We start from the raw sequence: 23,836 nt of genomic DNA, 5'->3' as shown, positions 1-23,836 counted from the left end.
AGTCTAGGTATGCCCAGGTCTAGGTTTTATATTTTTAAATAAAGACATTTTTAACTCTTTTGTATACAAAACACTCAGGAAGAATTGAAAGTTGAATCAAGAGGATGTAAGTTCCAGTGATGTTTGGATATCTCCCATTCAAGTTCTGTTTTATGAGAAATCTTGACACTGAGTAATTAACAAGTAGATGTCCTGATAGATGTTGTCTCCACAAAGTGACACTTCTTTTTATCACAACTTGATCTCAAGAACTGAGGTTATTTCCTGATTTTTGATAAAAATGTTTTGCTCTGTTTTTGTTGCTCTAGATTGATCGTACTAAAAAACCAGCAGTCAAATTGCCTGAAGAGCATAGAACAAAATCTGAAAGTACAAACCATGAGCAACAATCTCCTCAGAATGGAAAAGTTATTCCTGATCGTTCCACCAAGCCAGTAGTTTTCTCTCCAACTCTCATGTTAACAGATGAAGAAAAGGCTCGTATTCATGCAGAAACTGCTCTTCTAATGGAGAAAAACAAACAAGAAAAAGAACTTCGGGAAAGGCAGCAAGAGGAACAGAAAGAGAAACTGAGGAGGGAAGAACAAGAACAAAAAGCCAAAAAGAAACAAGAAGCTGAAGAAAATGAAATTACAGAGAAGCAACAAAAAGCAAAAGAAGAAATGGAGAAGAAAGAAAGTGAACAGGCCAAGAAAGAAGATAAAGAAACCTCGGCAAAGAGGGGCAAAGAAATAACAGGAGTAAAAAGACAAAGTAAAAGTGAACATGAAACTTCTGATGCCAAGAAATCTGTAGAAGACAGGGGGAAAGGTGTCCAACCCCAGAAGTACAGAAAAAGTCAACAGGAGATGTGCCCCATACATCTGCGACAGGGGATTCCGGTTCAGGCAAGGTAAGCAGAAACAGTACAGATTACCAACAAAGTGAAAAGGGCAGGCATTTCAAGTAGTCTTTTCAGGGGTGATAGAAAGTACTGATCTATCCACATTTGCTCACCTATTCTTCTTTGAGGCCAATGTCGTACATTTATGAAATGATTGGTTGGGAATGAAATTGCTTTTTGTATATTACGTCTATAAAATGCAATATATTTCTTTTTTTTTTTTTTTTTTTTTTTGAGACGGAGTCTCACTCTGTTACCCAGGCTGGAGTGCAGTGGCACAATCTTGGCTCACTGCAAGCTCCGCCTCCCGGGTTCACGCCATTTTCCTGCCTCAGCCTCCCGAGTAGCTGGGACTACAGGCGCATGGCACCATGCCTGGCTAATTTTTTGTATTTTTAGTAGAGATGGGGTTTCACCGTGTTAGCCAGGATGGTCTCGATCTCCTGACCTCGTGATCCACCGGCCTCGGCCTCCCAAAGTGCTGGGATTAGAGGTGTGAACCACCATGCCTGGCGATATTTCAGATAATTGAGATAAATAGTTACCTTCTTCATTTTTATGTTTGATGTATGATCATGGAAAGACTAGAGTGAAATATAATCTCTTTAGTATGGGGGAACTAGATGCCAATATTTGTATGATAAAATTTATATCTGTTTAGAATATATCCAAAATCAGTGACATCTAAATGGCCAATATTTATCTTTGCATATAATGATTTTTTGGTCACATCAGTGTCATTTTTTTTCTTGCTTTATCTATTCAAATAATATTGGCAAATAACCCAATTAATTTTGCCCTTGGCTACACACCCAAAATTGATAGCCGTAATTTTAGGGGACATTTTTTGTTATTCTTTTTCAGTCTCTAATAATGCCATGCTTTTCTTTTTTTCTTCATTATGTCATTAACAATGCCTTTTCCTTTCGAACACCAAGTATGTATTTATAATACCAAGAACAGTTATAGTCCTTTTTACATATATGTAAATGGAAAAAACATTTTTAGCAGTGCGAAAATGACTTCTAATGGAAGGCAGGATACCATCTTTACAGAATGTTAACTTCTATACTTCTCAAACAGCAGGCATGTTACCAAAATTAATTCATAGACAAGCCGCTCTTATCCAGGGAACACTTATCTGGTAACCTCTGCTATTAAAAAAGATAGCTTCAATGCAAAAACCTTCTAAACACCCCAAATTAGTGATATGAAGCCCATGTACTAAAATGCTCTAACTTTATTCACAGGAGGAGCAAAACATGTGAGCTCCAAGATACAATTTAAGTATTATTCATTGAGTAGCTACTATATGCCAAGTATTTTCACTGCATTATCTTATTTACTCCTAATGATAATCCCATAAGGTATTTAATTTACAAATGATACTGAAGTTTAGAGGTTAAGTATTTGCTTAAGATCATCACATAGACAGTGAGATTCCAAAGCCACTTCCTTTCCATCTTGCTATGCTAGAGGCATGCAGTCTTTAGAACTTAAATCATTCGTATTTGTGGAGTCATTTAGTATATAGGTGCCAAATATTCCTACACATCTAAGATTGCATTCCTTGTGTGCTCCTTTTAAAAGTAGGAGAAATATGTAATTTATTCTAGAATAAATTTTGTTAAAATTATCACTAATTTTAAATTTTTTAGTAGAGTTATTTTAAAATAAGATATAAAACTAAAATGAGTTTTTAAAAAGAATCTACGGGCTGGGCGTGTTGGCCCACGCCTATAATCCCAGCACTTTGGGAAGCCTAGACCAGTGGATCACAAGGTCAGGAGATCAAGATGATCCTGGCTAACACGGTAAAACCCTGTCTCTACTAAAAATACAAAAAATTAGCCAGGTGTGGTGGCGTGCGCTGTAGTCCCAGCTACTCGGGAGGCTGACGCAGGAGAATCGCTTGAACCCATGAGGCAAAGGTTGCAGTGAGCCGAGATCGTGCCACTGCACTCCAGGCTGGGTGACAGCGAGACTCGGCCGCAAAAAAAAAAAAAAAAACCAAAAGAATCTATGGTGTTATAAGAAGATATGAATATAGATTTTTGCATTTTTGACTATTGGTCTGTATCTTAATTTCTTCATTCTCTTGAATACTTTAAATTTTTTGAAGCACGACTCCTTTCAAGGTAACCAAAATCGTAATAGTAAGTAAAAGATAATGTTCAGCTGGGTGTGGTGGCTCACGCCTGTAATCCCAGCACTTTGGGAGGCCGAGGCAGGTGGATCACGAGGTCAGGAGATCGAGACCATCCTGGCTAACACAGTGAAACCCCGTCTCTACTAAAAATACAAAAAATTAGCCGGTTCTGGTGGCGGACGCCTGTAGTCCCAGCTAGTCGGAAGGCTGAGGCAGGAGACTGTCATGAGCCCGGGAGGCGGAGCTTGCAGTGAGCCAAGATCGCGCCACTGCACTCCAGCCTGGGCGACAGAGCGAGACTCCATCTCAAAAAAAAAAAAAAAGATAATGTTCAAATTAGGTCATGGTGAATATACATTAATGATCAGCATTTTATACTTAGCCATGTAGTGTGAACCAGTGCTTCACAATCCACTTTGATTTTCATCTTTTTTTTTTTTCACTGATTCATCAGAGTTCTTTAGTTTTGTAAGTATTTTGACTGTGACAGTAAAATAAATAAAATTTTCAGAGGCCTTTTTTTTTCTCCTTTTACATTTTCAGTCTCATAGATTCGGTTGTGTTAGCTAGTAGCTTTATGTTGGAAGGAGAGTTAAAATTTTCTTTCACTTCTGTAATTTTAATAATTTTACAGCCATTTAAGATTAAAGGACAACCAGAAAGTGGAATTCTAAGGACAGGAACTTTTAGAGAGGATACAGACGATACCGAAAGAAATAAAGTAAGTAGTTCATTGCAGGAAAAAACTGGAAAAAAAAAACATGGATTATAACTATGTGATTATCTTACCACACTGTCATCTTTTATCATGAGATCTACAGTGTAAGAGGATCGTTGCCATCTTTGGTAGTTGGTGTTTTGCTTGTTTTTACACGATCACTCCATTTATATGCTAAAGGAAATAGAGTTTGTCTTCCTGTTTAAAGTTTGACAGCATATTCTATTTATTTTATGAAAGTAAAAAATATTTAGCCCTTACCATATGATCCAGCAATTCTACTTCAGGGTATATACCCAAAAGAATTGCAAACAAGAAGTATTTGTACACCCATGTTCTTAGAGTATTATTCATAACAGCCGAAAAATGGAAGCAACCCAGATGTCCATCAGCAGGTGAATGCATAAACAAATGGGATATGTACATGTAACGGAATATTATTCAGCCTTAAAAAGGAAGGAAATTCTGACACGTTACAGCATGGATGAATCTTGAGGTCATTTGCTAAGTGAAATAAGCCAGTTGCAGGATAAATACTGAGTGATTCCATTTCTGTGAGGTTTGTAAAGTAGGCAAATTTATAGAGACAGAAAGTAGAATGGTCGTTGTCAGAGCCGGAGAAAGAGGAAATGGGGTTATTGTTCAGTAGGTACAGAGTTTCAGTTTTACAAGATGAAAAGAGTTCTGGAGATTGTTGGCACAGCAATATACTTAATGTCACTAACCAGTGCACCTTAAAATGGTTAAGATGGTAAATGTTATGTGTATTTCATCACAATTTTTAAAACACATAGGCTTTGTATAAGACATCTTTGCCGGGCACGGTGGCTCACGCTTGTAATCCTAGCACTATGGGAGGCTGAGGCGGGCAGATCACGAGGTCAGGAGATTGAGACCATGTTGGCTAACAGGGTGAAAACCCATCTCTACTAAAAATACAAAAAAAAAAGTAACCAGGCTTGGTGGCGGGCGCCTGTAGTCCCAGCTACTTGGGAGGCTGAGGCAGGAGAATGGATGAACCAGGGAGGTGGAGCTTGCAGTGAGCCAAGATCGTGCCACTGCACTCCAGCCTGGGCAACAGAGCAAGACTCCGTCTAAAGAAAAAAAAAAGAAGACATCTTTGACTTTGTTTTTCCTTCAGATCTTGAGATACAATTTGCATACCATAAAATTCACCTATTTTTAACATGCAGTTCAGTGATTTTTTTTTTTTTTTTTTTTTTTTTTAGTAATTTAGTGTTGTGAAACCATTAATACAATCCAATTTTAGAACATTGCCATCACACCAAAGAGACCCCATGCCCAATTTAGTCTACCCTAAAGCCCAGGCAACCCTGAGTCTACTCTCTGTCTCCATAGATCTGTCTTCTCTGGGATATATATACAGTCTTCCCTTGGTATCTGTAGATGACTGGTTCCATGACCTCCCCCTCATACCAAAATCTGAGGATGCTCAAGTCCCCTACATAAAGTGGTATAGTGTTTGCATATAATCTATACACATCCTCCTATATACTTTAAATCATCTCTAGATTACATACCTAACACAGTGTAAATGCTATGAAAATAGATGTTATACTGTATTTTTTAGGGAATAATAAAAGCCTGCACACATTCAGGACACCCAGAATTTTTTTTTTCAAGTATTTTCAATCTGTGGATGGTTGAATTCACAGATGCAGAACCGACAAATACAGAGGACCGACTCCATATCCGATCTAAATCTGTGTGAATTTAACATGTTAAATTTTTGTTAAGTCATTCTGCTGTACTTTGCCATTAAAAAAAAATCTGAGACCAGCCTTGGCAACATAGCAAGACCCCTTTTCTCCACAGAAAGGGGATAAAAAGGGCGGGGGGGGGGCATGAGGGTATGGTTGCTTATGCCTGTAATTCCAGCACTTTGAGGGGCTGAGGCAGGTGGATCGCTTGAGCCCAGGAGTTCAAGACCAGCCTGGGCAACATGGCAAAACCCTGTCTCTAGAAAAAAATATAAAAAGTAGCCAGGTTTGGTGGTGCCTGCCTGTAGTCCCAGCTAGTTGAGAGGCTGAGGTGGGAGGATCACCTGATCCTGGGGAGGTCAAGGATACAGTGAACTGTGATCATGCTACTGCATTCCAACCAGGGCAACAAGGGTGAGAGCCTATCTCAAACAAAAGGGGGAAAAATGACATAAAACATATTAAGACTAGAATGACTGACAGAATTCACAATTTTCTTATTTTTGACTGCAATAGTTAAAGGGCCACAGCAACAACAAACACATTGATATACAAAAAAAAATGTTCATTAACTACAGAAGTCAAATAATTTATAGAATTTATTTGTTTAGATCTAAGATTAACTAAATATAACACATAACCCGTTAAAACATGTTATGTAAGAATGATACAATGGACTTTGGGGACTTGGGGGCAAGGGATAAAAGACTACAAATAGGGTACATTGTATACTGCTCAGGTGATGGGTACACTGAAATCTCACAAATCACCACTAAAGAGCTCACTAATGGCTGGGCACGGTGGCTCATGCCTGTAATCCCAACACTTTGGGAGGCCGAGGTAGGAGGATCATTTGAGGTCAGGAGTTTGAGACCAGCATGGCCAATATGATGAAACCCTGTCTCAACAAAAAGTAGCCAGGCGTGGTGGCAGGCGCCTGTAGTCCCAGCTACTTGGGAGGCTGAGGCAGGAGAACCACTTGAACCCAGGAGGCAGAGGTTGCAGTGAGCCGAGATCAGGCCACTGCACTCCAGCCTGGGTGACAGAGTGAGACTCCCTCTGGAAAAAAAATAAAAAAGAACTTACTAATGTAACCAAATATCACCTGTACCCCAATAACCTATTAAAAAATAAAAAATAAAACACACATTTTATTAAAATTCTTCTAAGAACCAAAAATAAAATTTCTTAAGATGTGTAAGCCTGACAAAGATTAAGAACTTAAGCCTTAGTCAAACAGCAGTGCTCCAAAAGTGAAACCCAAAGGAGCTGAAAATGAGTTAACAATAAGAGAAAATGAAGACATATATATACACACACACACACATATGCCTTCTCTTCTTCTGACATCCTTCTGTTCCTTTTAAAGAGAAGTAGGGATTAGATGACCGGAAGCACAAAGTGAAGACTAAAAAATAGAAAGTGAAAATTGAGGTTTACAGTTACTCCCACTGGTCCTGACATTTTAAGCAGGGCTTCACACCAGCTACAGCCCAGATCTTTGGCAACATTGAAAGGAAAGCAAAAGTTGTCTTTGTTGACCACCCACCATCTTGCCCCATCTCTGCCCTTCAGGAAGCAAGGGTACTCAATATATCTTCTGGCTGTCTTAAATCTCGTACTGTGTAATCCACTCTATACTCATTCTGTGTAAAATGCCACAGACAACTAAGTATTGATTAGATAACATTTTAAAGTAATTCTCAGGTGTTAAGAAGGCTCAGCCTTCTCAAGATTAAATCACTGCTAAAACTTACTGTATTTGCTGAACAACCTCTATGTCTCTAGGACTGTGCTAAATGCTTGATGGCAGTGTTTCTGAAATCCATAAGGTCATAATCAGTATAAGCCTAGGTGTGGTGGCACACACTTGCAGACCCAGCTACTTGCGAGACTGAGGTAAGAGCATCATTTATGCCAAGGGTTCAAGAACAGCCTCGGCAATGTAGTGAAACCCCATCTCTTTGTTTTTTTTTTTTTTTTTTTGAGACGGAGTCTCGCTCTGTCGCCCAGGCTGGAGTACAGTGGCCGGATCTCAGCTCACAGCAAGCTCCGCCTCCCGGGTTTACGCCATTCTCCTGCCTCAGCCTCCCGAGTAGCTGGGACTACAGGCGCCCGCCACCTCGCCTGGCTAGTTTTTTGTATTTTTTTAGTAGAGACGGGGTTTCGCCGTAGCCAGGATGGTCTTGATCTCCTGACCTCGTGATCCACCCGTCTCGGCCTCCCAAAGTGCTGGGATTACAGGCTTGAGCCACCACGCCCGGCCAATGAAACCCCATCTCTAAAAATTTTTTAAATAAATGATATTTGCAAACATTTTCTCCCAATATGTGGCTTATCTTTTCATTTTCTTGATGGAGTTTCTTGAAGCACAAAAGTTTGTGTGGAAGTCCATTCTGTCATATTTTTCTCATGTGAATCGTACTCTTGGTATTGTATCAAAGGAACATTTTGTCTGACCCAAAGTCATAAAGTAATGAAGATTTTCTCCTGTTTTCTTCTTAAGGTTTTAGTTTTAGTCCTAAGATCTATGATCCATTTCAAGTTAATTTTTATATACAGTGTGGTAAGGATTTAAATCCATCTTTTTGTATGTGGATATTTAGTTGTGCTATTTGCCTTCATTTTGACAGAATTTTTTTCCAGAACACAGATTCTATTTATTACATGTTTGTATTCAACAGAATTTGTCACAGGCAGGAGTACAGTAGCATGATCATAGCTCACCTAACCACCTGGGCTCAAGCTTTGACCGCTTGGACTCAAGTGATCCTCCCACCTTGGCTTCCTGAGTAGCTAGGACCACAGGTGCATGCCACTAAGCCTGGCTGTTTTTTTTTTATGGTGACAGAGTCTTGCTCTGCCACCCAGGCAGGAGTGTAGTGGCACACTCGGCTCAGTGCAACCTCCGCCTCCCACGTTCAAGCAATTCTCCTGCCTCAGTCTCCCGAGTATCTGGAATTACAGGTACATACCGCCATGCCTGGCTAATTCTGGGTTGTTTTTTTTAGTAGAGATGGGGTTTCTACTCTCGTTGGCCAAGCTGGTCTCGAACTCCTGACCTCAGGTGATCCACCCGCCTTGGCCTCCCAAAGCACTGGGATTACAGGCGTGAGCCACTGTGCCCGGCCAAACCTGGCTAATTTTTAAAAATTTTTTGGTAGAGACGGGTTCTCTCTATGTTGCCCAGGCTGATCTCAAAACTCCTGGGCTCAAGAGATCCTCCTGCCTTGGCCTCCCAAAGTGCTGGATTCCAGGTATGAGCCACCCTGTCTGGCTAGAATGTATATATTTTAAGACATGAAGAATATAAAAATAGAAATGGGTGGTTCATCAGGTGTTTTTGTTTTCTATTAATAATTTTTTAAAGGAAGTGGAAGTATCATATTCAATTATATTGAGGTTGATGCCTCAATATATTGGTTTGTTTTTACTTATATAACATTTCATCAGTATTTTGTGAAATGAATGAATATAGAAGAAGAAATGTTAGCAGAGGAAGATGACTTTAGGTAGCTTTAGAATAAGCCATGATAATAAAATTTTGTAGCCTTTCTTGTGAATATTCATTTGCTAGGATGCTATATCATCTATTCTCTACTTACACCTCTTAGCATACAGAGAAAGGGCACACTCAGTCCTGAAGAATACATTAGGTTTATATTTTATGTAATCATTTACTATGGAAAACTAAAAAAAAAATTTTGACTAAACTACCTTGAGATGCAAAATTTAAAAAAAAAATGTAGCCTTTCTTATTTGCTTGGATCTACTGTCTTCCTCCCTGTGAACTATCACAGAAGGCCATCTACCTCCACCTCGCCACCTGCTCTCATTACAGGGTTAGACATACTCCTCTACACCTTGGTAGAGTCATGTTTGGACTTTGAGAAAAAGATAAACTTTTTTCATCTCTGAATCTATCTTTTAAAATATGAAGGGCAGCCAAGGCAAGGTTTTTTGATTCTTTGGTACAAGTAGCTTAAGTTTTTATATGACAAAATTTAATTGAAAAATCAGATTTTTTTTTTTTTTTTAATTAGGCTCAACGAGAACCTTTGACAAGAGCACGAAGTGAAGAAATGGGAAGGATCGTACCAGGACTGCCTTCAGGCTGGGCCAAGGTAAAAGTCAGAATTAGCAATGAAATAGCCACTGTGTTCCTAAAAAATGTTTTTAAAATTTGTTTATTTTACATCTTCTGTAATGCAGTCAATTCCATTTTTCCATTATGAGATTTCTCAATACCCAACCTGAGATGCTGGCTACAATATATGAGCATTCTGGCATTTATCATTTAGAAATGGTGTATTACTTTAAAACCTTAATTTATTTTGAAGTTTATCACCATTTTATTCAAATTATTTTAATCCAGAAGTAAATTTAGCAGAATACTTTGGAGTAATTTGTTTATATAATGCTTATTTTTATTTTTTGACCTGTTTCTGTTTTTTCTTTTCCATCTAAGTTTCTTGACCCAATCACTGGAACCTTTCGTTATTATCATTCACCCACCAATACTGTTCATATGTACCCACCGGAAATGGCTCCTTCATCTGCACCTCCTTCCACCCCTCCAACTCATAAAGCCAAGCCACAGATTCCTGCTGAGCGGGATAGGGAACCTTCCAAACTGAAGCGCTCCTACTCCTCCCCAGATATAACCCAGGCTATTCAGGAGGAAGAGAAGAGGAAGCCAACAGTAACTCCAACGGTTAATCGGGAAAACAAGTATGTTTATCTTAACTCTTAGAACTAAAATAATGTGCTGTATTTCAAAATTTCTACTCTGAATCTATCAGCATGTTAGTGTCAGGGAGTTGGAAATTTCTGTGGATGGCTATACCAGCCATTATTATTTACCACAGAATAAAACAAATGAATAGAGAAAATGTTGTTGGTTTTTCTCCCAAGTGCTCACTAAATATCTTAAGTGTTAATGTAGATATAAAATCATTGTTACGTTTTACAGCCTCATGCCAGAGTACCTTCACATTTTTCATAGACCTCCTGTGGTCCCTGAATCTCCCTTTGAGGACCATAATTTTCAGGATTATTGAGCTTGCCTTGTTGCAGCACTCAAGTTCCAAACTTTTTTTTCCCTTAGCCAATAATGTGAGTGAAGTTTTCCTACAGTATTAAAATAACAAGCACTTTAGTATATCAGCCTCTAATCCTTATTCTGTTCCTTTTTCCTTCATTGTGTTTTTGCTATTCTGTTCACAAATAGTGACCAGTAGGTTAAGTTTCCCAAAATAGTGTTTTATTTAGCTATACTTCTGGCTTTGTCCCTTTTGGAATCCTCTTAGCTTATGACTGATAGGGCTATGAGGAGATGATTTTAAAGTCTGTGTACCACTTCTAATCTTTACTTTCTTGGGAGGAGGGGGGAAATAGTTGGAAGTATAAATAAATGGGGATTTTTTCCCCATTTATTATACATTTGTATTTGCGAAGGAATTTTAATTAGGCTGTCTTTTAAGCCTCCTTAGTAACACATCCTAAGAAAGTTGAAATTTTTTCCTCCTGAGAACTTACCCTGCTAGATATTTGAAGGAGCTTTTAAAAATTCTGTTAATCTTGTTATAGATTTTAGGGTTCATTATAATAACTAGTGAGATTTAATTTCTTCTTGAATCATCATTCTTAGTAAAGTGTGTTAATTTGATAGTGTTTTAAGGACTATCATTTGCTGTTCGTATATTTATGTATATTGAACAGAAAAAGCACACATGAGTACATGCACCTGAATGCATGTAAAGAAGAGCTGATTGAAATATAGTTTAATCTGTCCTCAGTATTACTTTTAGGGGTGGAAGAACATTAAGGATTGATTAAAAAAGAAAAAGACCTATCAGTTAAGATTTTCCTTATGCTTCAGCAGTTCTAGTAGTTCCACATATAAATAAAAAACACCATATTACAGAAGTCTAGAAGGCATTCTCTGCCCCAGCACTGTCCAGCAGGTCTTTCCATGATGATAGAAATGTTCTGTGTCTGTACTGTCCACTATGGTTTGTGGCTACTTTGAAACGTGATTAGTGCAACTAAGGAATTTTTTTTTTTTTTTTTTTCTTTTTTTGAGACGGAATCTCACCCTGTCACCCAGGCTAAAGTACAGTGGCATGATCTCAGTTCACTGCAACCTCTGCCTCCTCAAGCGATTCTCCTGCCTTAGCCTCCTGAGTGGCTGGGACTTCAGGCATCCACCACCATGCCCAGCTACTTTTTGTATTTTTAGTAGAGACAGGGTTTCACCATGTTGGCCAGGCTGGTCTCAAACTCCTGACCTCAGGTGATCTGCCCTCCTCGGGCTCCCAAAAGTGATGGGATTATAGATGTGAGCCATCACGCCCAGCTGGAACTGTATTTTTTGACTAGCCATCCGTGGATAGTCAACACTCTAAAATTTAAGTAATAGTACCCAAATAACCTCTGCTTCCCTTGATATCTACTCCACGGTATTTTTTTATTTATTTATTTTTTGAGAGTGAGTTTCACTCTTGTTGCCCAGGCTGGAGTGCAATGGCACTATCCAGCTCACCACAAGCTCCGCCTCCCAGGTTCAAGCCATTCTCCTGCCTCAGGCTCCCGAGTAGCTGGGATTACAGGCATGTGCCATAACACCCGGCTAATTTTGTATTTTTAGCAGAGATGGGGTTTCTCCATGTTGGTCAGGGTGGTCTCGAACACCCAACCTCAGGTGATCCGCTCACCTCGGCCTCCCAAAGTGCTGGGATTACAAGCATGAGCCACCACACCTGGCCACGGTTTTTTGTTTTTGTTTTTGTTTTTTTTAATTTTTCCTTGTTTGGCATTCTGGGTGAGTTCAAACATTTGATAATGCCAAACTTCCAAGGATCATTTAAAGGAGTTTAAAAGAGCCTTCTCTACTAGAGCTCCTAGTTCATGAGAAGCGAGATAATCTATCTCATGGTGTCTCTAAGAACCATGATCCACATTCAGAGGTTAAAGGTGTGTGTTTCATGGGGAGACCTTAGTCATATGACTAATGTTAACCTAAATATCAAATGTCTTGGAAGGCCCAGCATCTTATGAGTTAACATATCAACTGTTTACAAGATGCCTGTGGTACAGGTGCTACAGTTGGCCGCCATTTATAGTATAGAACCCTAATTTCATATACTCAGCATTTTAAGACATCTTGTGTCCTTTTTTTCTTCCTCAGGCCAACATGTTATCCTAAAGCTGAGATCTCAAGGCTTTCTGCTTCTCAGATTCGGAACCTCAATCCTGTTTTTGGAGGTTCTGGACCAGCTCTTACTGGACTTCGTAACTTAGGAAATACTTGTTATATGAACTCAATATTGCAGTGCCTATGTAATGCTCCACATTTGGCTGATTATTTCAACCGAAACTGTTACCAGGATGATATTAACAGGTAAATAAATGTCATGCTTTTTGCATTGTAATCCTAAATAATGCTTTATAATGCTAAAGTATTAGAATGCTAAAAGGATGATCTAACTATATTTACTGTCTTAGTCAATTAGTTTTCTGCTGCTATAACAAAATACCTGAGACTAGGTAATTTGTAAAGTACAGAAATTTATTTTCTCTTAGTTCTTGACTGGGAAGGCCATCATCTAGGTGCCGGCATCTGGTGAGCTTTTTTGCTGCATCCTCACATGGTAGAAGGACAAGAGGACAACCTCCTCCCTTCAAGCCCCTTACGGCACCTAATCCTATTCTCCAGGGAGGGGAGCCCTCATGGCCTTAGCACCTCTGTAAAGGCCCCATCTCTTCATCCTGTCACATTGGCAACACCTGAATTTTGGAATCTTTGAAGTGAATCTGGTGGTAAACCTGTGAATAAGCAAGCATTTTGGTATAGGGCTACAGTATGTGAATAATTTCATGTTGACATCAAGAATCCACTGTACTTGCTAAACTTTTAAACTTCCTATTGTCTTTTGTAACTTTTATTTGCACAGGTCAAATTTGTTGGGGCATAAAGGTGAAGTGGCAGAAGAATTTGGTATAATCATGAAAGCCCTGTGGACAGGACAGTATAGATATATCAGTCCAAAAGACTTTAAAATCACCATTGGGAAGATCAATGACCAGTTTGCAGGATACAGTCAGCAAGATTCACAAGAATTGCTTCTGTTCCTAATGGATGGTCTCCATGAAGATCTAAATAAAGTAAGAAATTTGATTTTTCTAAGTTGCAGAGACTCTTTAGGGTTGCTCAGTAGCGCTGTATTTTTATTATTTTCATAGCAATTTAAAATTCTAGTTGGTGATAGCCCAGCGCTTGTTCACTCAAACAGTGGCTGTGGGAGAGAATTATGAAACACTGGTAAGTGCAGTGTTTGAAGCATGTACAGCTGGCATTTACTAGTTAGCAAGCAGTATTGCTGAGAAATTTACAAATGTTACAATAGTTATTGGAGTTTGTGACCCACATGTATGTGAAAGTAAAATCATAAACAAATAATCTTATAAAAGATAAGACAGTTTCAGCATTTTTACTGTATATTTATATCATTTCACATATATAATATGTATATGTTATTGTCCATATCCTTACTCTTTTCTTTTTCCTAGTGCCTTGTTGAAAGTGGAACATGCCTTTATTCTTTTTTTTTTTTTTTTTGAGACGGAGTCTCTCTCTGTCGCCTAGGCTGGAGTGCAGTGGCCAGATCTCAGCTCACTGCAAGCTCCGCCTCCCGGGTTTACGCCATTCTCCTGCCTCAGCCTCCCGAGTAGCTGGGACTACAGGCGCCCGCCACCTCGCCCGGCTAGTTTTTTTTTTTGTATTTTTTAGTAGAGACGGGGTTTCACCGTGTTAGCCAGGATGGTCTCAATCTCCTGACCTCGTGATCCGCCCGTCTCGGCCTCCCAAAGTGCTGGGATTACAGGCTTGAGCCACTGCGCCTGGCCACGGAACATGCCTTTATTCTTATACATCCTTCTAAAATAAGAATTACTCGACCGGGCACAGTGGCTCATGGCTGTAATCCCAGCACTTTGGGAGGCCAAGGCTGGTGGATCACCTGAGGTCAGGAGTTTGAGACCAGCCTGGCCAACATGGCAAAACCTCATCTCTACTAAAAATACAAAAATTGGCTGGGCATGGTGGCATGCGCCTGTATTCTATTCAGGAGGCTGAGGCAGGAGAATCACTTGAACCTGGGAGGTGGAAGTTGCAGTGAGCCAAGATTGCAGTGACCACTGCACTCCAGCCTGGGTGACAGAGTGAGATTCTTTCTCAAAAAAAAGAATCCATGTAACCAAATGAGTCATGTTACTAGTTATAAAGGCATGTATGTATACATCAGTGACCACCCTCCATTTCTGTACTACAACTTCTTTTTAGCACTTTTTATCTCACATACTTTTGGGGTCACCATTCTTAACCACTGAACAGATACATACATACACCTACACAAAAATGTGTGTGTGTATGTGTGTGTGTATGTATATATTAAAAAAAAAGAGGCTAGGGCAACAAAATTATATCTGTCCAGTTGTAGCCCTAGTTCCCAGCTATATATGAGATATCTTTTCTCAAAACCAAACTTTTTAGCTTTTTCTTTTTTTAGTAGAGATGGGGGTCTCACTGTGTTGCACAAGCTGGTCTCAAACTCCTGGCCCTGAGCAGTCCTCCTGCCTTGGCCTCCCAGAATGCTGGGATTATAGGCGTGAACCACCACATCTGGCCCTTTTCAGCTTTTAAAATAAAAATTTGGGAAATTTCAACAAGTCACATTCTTCTGATAAAGTGGGGTTTTTTGGTAATCTTGGCTAGAATTATTTTTTGCCACACTCAATGAGATCAGAACTCCTTTATGAGAACTACAGGTGTTTCTAAATCTGCAAAGTGTTTGTATTTACTTTTATTCTTTCAATTTATATTTAAATGTTGTCTTTGAGATATTAATATAGAGCTTAAATAATCTTATTTCCAGGCTGATAATCGGAAGAGATATAAAGAAGAAAATAATGAACATCTTGATGACTTTAAAGCTGCAGAACATGCCTGGCAGAAACACAAGCAGCTCAATGAGTCTATTATTGTTGCACTTTTTCAGGGTCAATTCAAATCTACAGTACAGTGCCTCACCTGTCACAAAAAGTCTAGGACATTTGAGGCCTTCATGTATTTGTCTCTGCCGCTAGCATCCACAAGTAAATGTACATTACAGGTAAGTTTAAGATAGAAAATGATGTATTGGATAAAAATGCTGTTTTTATGGATATAGAGATGTATATTATTCAATTTATTTCTGGTCTTTACCCTTATAAACATTTTATCAGTAAAACTCGGCCAGGCGCAGTTGCTCACGCCTGTAATCCCAGCACTTTGGGAGGCCAAGGCGGGCGGATCACGAGGTCAGGAGATCAAGATCATCCTGGCTAACATGGTGAAACCCCGTCTCTACTAAAAATACAAAAAATTAGTCAGGCATGTTGGTGGGCGCCTGTAGTCCCAGCTATTTGGGAGGCTGAGGCAGGAGAATGGTATGAACCTGGGAGGTGGAGCTTGCAGTGAGCCAAGATTGCACCACTGCACTTCAGCCTGGGCGACACAGCGAGACTCTTAAAAAAAAAAAAAAATTTTTATCGGCAAAACTCAATATAAATTCTGTTTTATAATTAGGCCTATGTAGATTAGAAAGAATTAGAAATTTCTTTTTTAAAGATACCTTTATTAAATATTCTTTCAGGATTGTTAATGTTTTTAAAAAGTTTTAAAAGTTAATTTGGAGAGTTGTCTGTTGACTAACTTAGGCATACTTTTCATAAGCATTTGCTTTACATGGGGATATCAAATAAATTCCTGTTTTCCATGTATCAACAATGTTTCTTATCTAAAAAGCTTGTTGATACCTTTAGTTTTAAAGTACCTCCAGAATGTCATTTCTTCCAACAGGTTTTCCCTGATGGACCAGGTCCTATCACAACACACTGTAGGTAGCACTCACCACACACTGTGCTGTCACTGTCCACTCCTCTGTGTTCCTCACTAGGTCACAAGCTTTGGGAAGGCAGGAACTCTTTTGTGTAGATTGGTGTTGAATCACTGGTGCCTGCAGAATGACTAACTAAATAGGTGCTGACAGTATTGAAGAAACGAATTAACGAGTATCTGCTACTTGTTTTTTTCTGCCAGGATTGCCTTAGATTATTTTCCAAAGAAGAAAAACTCACAGATAACAACAGATTTTACTGCAGTCATTGCAGAGCTCGACGGGATTCTCTAAAAAAGATAGAAATCTGGAAGTTACCACCTGTACTTTTAGTGCATCTGAAACGGTAAAGGGGAAAGTTTTTCTTCCTGTTCAGTGAAATTAAATGAAGGAATTTTAAGTCCTGTGTATTTATACTTGTTGTACTGCCTGCCATGGGTACATAACAAAGGACAATTATCTGGTTATAGTAGGTCTAGAGAAATAAAGCAGAAATGAGACTGTTAGTTCACCTCAGTGTTGTCAGTACCAGAGCAAAATGACAATACCACCATTTCATGTAATTCCTTATGACTCAGTTTCTATAAAATAAATTATTGCATTTCAGATATAATTTTAAATTACAAAGCATCAAGTGAAAATGTATAAAAATGTTACAAAATTCAAACACAAATTAGCACATGAAATGTAACATTCAAATAGCAGACTAAAGCATAACAGACTTAGTTATGTGTTAAATGAAATTTATAATTTTTAAAGTATTTTAACAATATGTTAATGATACCATTAAGTGCAGAGATAATTTTGTCCAGATTTTTCCAATTGATGGAACAGATCTAGTCCTATAATAGAAGGAATAATGACAACAGTTCTAAAACATGAACCAGATCTTTTGCTGATTCTTTGGTCTTCACATAATCCATGTAACTCAAGAACTTTGAGTTGATTTTTTGAAAAACTTTTTAAAGGAAGTTGCACTTTTTTATTGAGAGCTGTAATTTTTGTCAAAAAAAGCATTTCTGTTAAAAATGTGTTATCTTGTATTGAGATTCTTAGTTCCTTATGTTAATTTCAACATTTACATGTTCAGATTTCTCTTGTGTAAATTTTTCTAACAAAAGCTAGTTTTTTCCATTGTTCTATTTGAGGATTGTGGAAGTATAAACATGCTGTAAGTGATTACACATTTGTTAAAATTTTTAATGTTGAAAAGTTAGAAAATTCTGAAATAACCATATTACACCAACTAAGATATCATTGTTTTAATGTTTAAAGGAGCAGAATATGCCAGAATAATGGATTGAATGGCATTATTTTAGTCAGTAGTCTCCCTACTGTCAATTCCTGGCTCTAGTTTCCTCTGAAGGACAAGCTTGACTCAAGAGCAGCTCTCATTCTTTCATGGTGATCAGCATTATAAACATGTGGGTCTTACCTTCGTAGAAGACTCATGTAGCAGTTGTAACCGGACCAGAGTGTAGTCCTACCTCTACTATTCTTGTTGTTTGACCTTAGACACATCATTAAATATCTGTGTGCCTCAGTTTTCTCGTTTGTAAAATGGAAATGAAGCCAAATGTCTTTAACAGGTTCCTCTACTACTAAAATTCCAAGTCTTTGTATTTGAAACGGATTTTATGGTCCTGGCTAAAAATCTGGATGTTAATGAATGAGGATTCATCCCGGTATCTTCCTCTGTCAGTGTAATTGTAATGTTTTGTTCTGCAGTTTTTCCTATGACGGCAGGTGGAAACAAAAATTACAGACATCTGTGGACTTCCCATTAGAAAACCTTGACTTGTCACAGTATGTTATTGGTCCAAAGAACAATTTGAAGAAATATAATTTGTTTTCTGTTTCAGTAAGTATCTCTTTGAACTGAAGACTTTGTTTCAAAGCAAGTTCAAAAAAAAAGTTTCAAGTGGTTTCCTACCTCATGGAAGAGTAAGAATAACATAAAGCTTTGAAACTATTGGCATATTTTAAACAATTTAAATTGAATTGATTTTTCTGTCTTGTTTGGCACAGAATCACTACGGCGGACTGGATGGAGGCCACTACACAGCCTATTGTAAAAATGCAGCAAGACAACGGTGGTTTAAGTTTGATGATCATGAAGTTTCTGATATCTCCGTTTCTTCTGTGAAATCTTCAGCAGCTTATATCCTCTTTTATACTTCATTGGGACCACGAGTAACTGATGTAGCCACATAAGGAGACATAGGTTATAAACTAGTTATCTTTTAAAAGGCTGAACAACACAACTCTTGAAATGCTTATCAAGATAATGGTAGCTATAGCTGACCGATTAGAGGAATTCTAGGACAGTGGGAGCTGTGTTACTAGCACTATATAATTCCGGTCAGTGCTGACAAATAACATTTAACAAGTATTGCAGTAAGCATCACTTACAGGTACCATTTATTTCAAAACAACTTTTTTAGTCTGCTCCAAAGTTAAAATACTTAACTAGCTAAGCATTATTATTCTACTGGTCTAAAAACCATTGTATCTTTTTTTTTCCTTTTCACTGTTACGGCCTTTTCACATTTCTAAATCCCATCTTGATATACTATGAATACTCTAGAATGATGTAAAGCAGATAGGAATGTATGTGTACATATTTATTGCATACTTGCACATCAGATCGATGTACATAGTTTAACACGTCCTTTTGTGAAACCTAGAACTCAGAGGATTGCTTTTTTTCTTTCAGCCTATTTTGAGTAACTTCAGTGCTTTCTTAGGAAAATGACAGGGCAAAGCGATTTTTCTGTTGGCTTTGGGCTGTATTTGTGCACTAAATCTTTATTCTAAAAAAATAAAATGGAAACTTTAATTTTTTTAAAATGAAAATTTCATTTACAGCTACATTAAAATCTTAATGAGAAAAATAATTTACAAACCTGTGGGTATTCTGTCTTTAATATTGTATTATCAAATATGGGACAGTAAAACCATAGATTTTATATACACACGTGCTCTATAATAACACCCAGAGTCGTCATTCTTTCAAGACTAGTCTTCTCATGTATTGAGAATATTCATTCTAAATATTAAAGTAAAAATGCTGGGAGTCAGGCATGATTGCAAAGTGAACTGCATTGTAAATGACATCTTTACAGAGTGATGTATTAAGAGGGTTAAAGGAGCTTATAACTTATTTAACCGAGGGACTCAGTTGCTACCTATGTAGTCAGTAAAACACTCCATACAAAAATAAGATTCTAAAAGTGCTTCAGAAAGATACCACCATTGGCAGGCTCTCAGGGAGAAGATGAAAGGATCGGGTTCAAATTGTGAAGCTGACAACTTTTCATGTTTTTCAGTTAGTCTAAGAGACCACTTCTTGGCTAAATTATTGTATCAGATATATTCAAATCATATTCTTAAATTCACAGAGCCATTTGAACAAAAATTATTGTTTAGCTTCATGAGTATCTTTGGAAAATAATTTGTTGAATATATATAATTAAGAGAGATTTTCTGATAAACTCCGAATTTTGAAACCTGAACTCACTATATAATCTGCAGTGTTTTGAAGGCGTCCATCCATTAGCACTGTATTATATTCATACTGCCTTTTTAAGTGAACCAGGACCCATCTTCTGGATGACAGACTTAAGATAAAAGGTTGTATAACATTCCCACAAGGCATAAAAATGTTAATAATGCAAGTAAGTTCTACGAGTTTAATGACCAAGCGAAATTCCACCACCAGATCCTGATTGCTTGTTTTGCAGTGTACAGGAAACACCATTTTCCTGGCTCTTAATGCTTTTGTATTGGTATGGAAAAGGGCTGGCAGCTATAGAACAGGAGATATGCCGTAGCATTTTGAACTGAAGTATCTGGAATCTCACTGACTCGTGTGTCATCAAAGCTATACCAGGCCTGGGTGAATGAATTCTTGCAGAAAGCAGTGTAGTGGCCACCATCCAGATCACCAAAGTGGTTCTATGGGAGAAAGGAATGTCAAACTTAGTATTCACATACAAACACCACTAACTACTGGAACAGAAATGATAGAGCCAAGAAATGCTTTTTAAATTGTCCCTTATACTAAATTAAAAGTGATAATTTTGTCGTTAAACCATGCATATAGCCTGACTGCTATATTGCTTCTCATTTGATTGTAACTGCTTATATGTTGTGCCCATTGACTATCATCTGTGAATAAAGACAATATTTGGCGGCATCTGATTAATGTTTATCAGTGAATATTTAGTTAGCACTTACTAAACATCAACTATTAAGCATTAAAGGAAATTTTACAATAAGATAATTCAGGCCAGGCACAGTGGCTCACACCTGTAATCCCAACTCTCTGGGAGGCTGAGGCAGGCGGATTGCTTAAGTCCAGGAGTTCAAGACCAGCCAGGGCAACATAGCGAGACCCCCCCCCCCCCCCCCCTTATCTTTTAAAAAAAAAAAAAAAAAAAAAAGGCTGGGCGCCGTGACTCAAGCCTGTAATCCCAGCACTTTGGGAGGCCGAGATGGGCGGATCACGAGGTCAGGAGATCGAGACCATCCTGGATAACACAGTGAAACCCCGTCTCTACTAAAAAAAAATACAAAAAAACTAGCTGGGTGAGGTGGCAGGTGCCTGTAGTCCCAGCTACTCGGGAGGCTGAGGCAGGAGAATGGCGTAAACCCGGGAGGCGGAGCTTGCAGTGAGCTGAGATCCGGCCACTACACTCCAACCTGGGCAACAGAGCGAGACTCCGTCCCAAAAAAAAGAAAAAAAGATGAGCTAGGCATAGTGGTGCACACTTGTAGTCCCAGCTACTTGGGAGGTTGGCGTGCGAGGCTGCAATGAGCCATGGTTGTACCACTGCACTCCAGCCTGGGTGACAGAGTGACACCCTGCCTTTAAAAAAAAAAGAAAAAAAACCATCTTACTTAAATGAACTTAACAATTTTAAGGTTAGGATAAGCCACAGAAGAGACATTCAATGTTAGAGTAAGGATCTTAACTACATGTTGCTACGGCACAAATTGAGGGAGCTATGTAGCAGCAACCCCTCAATCACCTATAGAGCACAACAAATAATGTGTCTCATGTTCCTTTTTCCATGTCCTTCCTAACCCAGTATTGTTTGGAACAAAGGCATTAGAGAGGTGTACTTCCAAGGAGGTGTTACAGTGTATGACAGGGGTCAGCAAACCACGGCCCACAGGTCAACTCCAGGCTGTTTTTGCAAGACCCATGCATTAGCAATGGGTTTTATATTTTTATATAGTTGGGGAAAAGATCCAAGTAATAATAGTGTTACATGTGAAAATTATATGACATTGAAATATCAATGTCCTTAAAGTTTTACGGGAACACAGTCATGCTCATTTGTTTATACTTTTCAGTGGCTGCTTTAATGATACAACAGTAAAACTGAATAGTTGCAGCCAATACCATATGGCTTATGAGGCCTAAACTATTTACTGTTTGGCCTTTAACAGAATAAGTTTGCTGACCTCTGGTGTAGAGGGAAGAAAATTGATTATTTGTTAACTTTTTTAATTTATTTTTTGAGATGGAGTCTCTCTCTCTCTCTCGCCCAGGCTGGAGTGCAGTGGCACAATCTCAGCTCACTGTAACCTCCGCCTCCCAGGTTCAAGCGATTTTCCTGCCTCAGCCTTCCGAGTAGCTGGGACTACAAGTGCGTGCCATCATGCCTGGCTAATTTTTTGTATTTTTTAGTAGCGATGGGGTTTCACCGTGTTATCCAGGATGGTCTCGATCTCCTGACCTCGTGATCCTCCCACCTCGGCCTTCCAAAGTTATTTATTTTTAAGATGGAGTCTCATTCTGTTGCCCAGGCTGGAGTGCAGTGACATGATCTCAGCTTACCACAATCTCTGCTTCCTGGGTTCAAGCTATTCTTCTGCCCCAGCCTCCCAAGTAACTGGGACTGTAGGCATGTACCACCACACCCAGCTAATTTTTTGTTTTTTTAGTAGAGACGGGGTTTCGCCATGTTTGCCAGGCTGGTCTTGAACTCCTGACCTCAAGTGATCCACCTGCCTCCACTTCCCAAAGTGCTAGGATTACAGGCATGAGCCACTGCACCCAACCTATTTATTTTTAGAAACAGTTTCTCGCTATGTTGCCCAGGCTGCACATGAATTCCTAGGCACAAGCAATTCTCTCACTTCAGCCCCCCAAATAGTTGGGACTACAGGCATACACCACCATGTCCAGAATGAAAATGGATTTGTCTAGTTAATTTCAACTGTGAATTCTGGTGTAATAGTACATGGTGACCTTAGTGAAATTATTTAACCTTTCTGAGCTTTAATTTCTCATCTATTAACATGACTTGTTTTGTATATCTGTTACCAAACATCTCATGTATTGAGAGCTAGTACACAGGAGTTATTTATTCAGTATTCCCTTCTACCTTCATCTTCCCCACCTCTCTCCTTACAGGTAATAGAAATATCCAAAATTCACATTTAAAAGATCAAGGTTCTACCGGGAGTGGTGGCTCACACCTGTAATCCCAGCACTTTGGGAGGCTGAGGCAGGCGGATCACTTGAGGTCAGGAGTCTGAGACTTAGCCTGGCCTACATGGTGAAAACCCATCTCTTCTAAAAATATAAAAATTAGCTGGGCATGGTGGCACGTGACTGTAATCCCAGCTATTTGGGAGGCTGAGGCAGGAGAATCGCTTGAACCTGGGAGATGGAGGTTGCATGAGCTGAGACGGTGCCATTGCACTCCAGCCTGGGTGGAGCCCTAAAGAGGAAATTTAACAACAGTATGGTGTATGGTTTATGCTGTGTGACTGCCTGAGCGTAGAGACAGTCCCTGGTCTCTGTAACCAGTATGCTCGGGTTTTAAAGGTCACACAAGGACACTAGAGGTAAAGTCTTAGGCCTCCTACAAGGTGAGAAGTTGGATTGAGATCCACATACAAAGCCAGGACCTTTAAAGACATTCACCCTCAATGAAAGGATTAAAACAAAAATCCACCCTCTAGTACTTGTGTTAGCTTGGACTCACAGTACAGAGAATAAAAGTCATTCCTGGGAATTTGTCACCATGGACCCACCTTCTCACCAGTTTGGGATTCAAATTTATACTACTTGTGAGGTCTGAGAATCCTGTGAACTTAATATGAAAAAGTATTCCTAGGGCAATTGCCAGAAGGAAACAGAATTTCTAGATTGTTGCATGTTAACTCAGATTGAACAGGATATCCACAGATGAAACCCCAGTGAAGTTGGGATGACCATTCAAAATAACAGAACATTCAAGGAGAAAATTTACCATAAGAGTCCGAAGGCAATAAGATTAAACCCCCATTTAATAAATGGTGCTGGGAAAATTGGCTGGCCATAAGTAGAAAGCTGAAACTGGATCCTTTCATTACTCCTTATACGAAAATTAATTCAAGATGGATTAGAGACTTAAATGTTAGACCTAA

At 38.9% G+C, this 23,836-nt stretch overlaps 2 protein-coding genes across 2 annotated transcripts in view; one reads left to right on the top strand and one right to left on the bottom strand.

Annotated features, from left to right (window-relative positions):
- Positions 1 to 20,606, top strand: part of USP8 (ubiquitin specific peptidase 8) — a 78,567-nt gene extending 57,961 nt beyond the window's left edge. The window contains 11 exon segments of the mRNA XM_023227146.2: positions 309 to 804; positions 807 to 892; positions 3,667 to 3,753; positions 9,515 to 9,595; positions 9,940 to 10,202; positions 12,661 to 12,873; positions 13,427 to 13,637; positions 15,407 to 15,643; positions 16,612 to 16,754; positions 18,137 to 18,269; positions 18,437 to 20,606. Coding sequence (XP_023082914.1) covers positions 309 to 804; positions 807 to 892; positions 3,667 to 3,753; positions 9,515 to 9,595; positions 9,940 to 10,202; positions 12,661 to 12,873; positions 13,427 to 13,637; positions 15,407 to 15,643; positions 16,612 to 16,754; positions 18,137 to 18,269; positions 18,437 to 18,622 — 2,136 coding nt within the window. The 3' untranslated portion in view covers positions 18,623 to 20,606.
- The window catches only part of USP50 (ubiquitin specific peptidase 50), a 47,680-nt gene continuing 43,897 nt past the window's right edge, over positions 20,054 to 23,836 (bottom strand). Inside the window, exon 7 of the mRNA XM_023227147.3 lies at positions 20,054 to 20,365. Coding sequence (XP_023082915.2) covers positions 20,180 to 20,365 — 186 coding nt within the window. The 3' untranslated portion in view covers positions 20,054 to 20,179. The remainder of the gene's footprint in view (positions 20,366 to 23,836) is intronic.

Source organism: Piliocolobus tephrosceles, chromosome 6 (genome assembly GCF_002776525.5).
Source record: "Piliocolobus tephrosceles isolate RC106 chromosome 6, ASM277652v3, whole genome shotgun sequence".
NCBI lineage: Eukaryota > Metazoa > Chordata > Mammalia > Primates > Cercopithecidae > Piliocolobus > Piliocolobus tephrosceles.
This window is presented reverse-complemented; position numbering and strand designations above follow the sequence as displayed.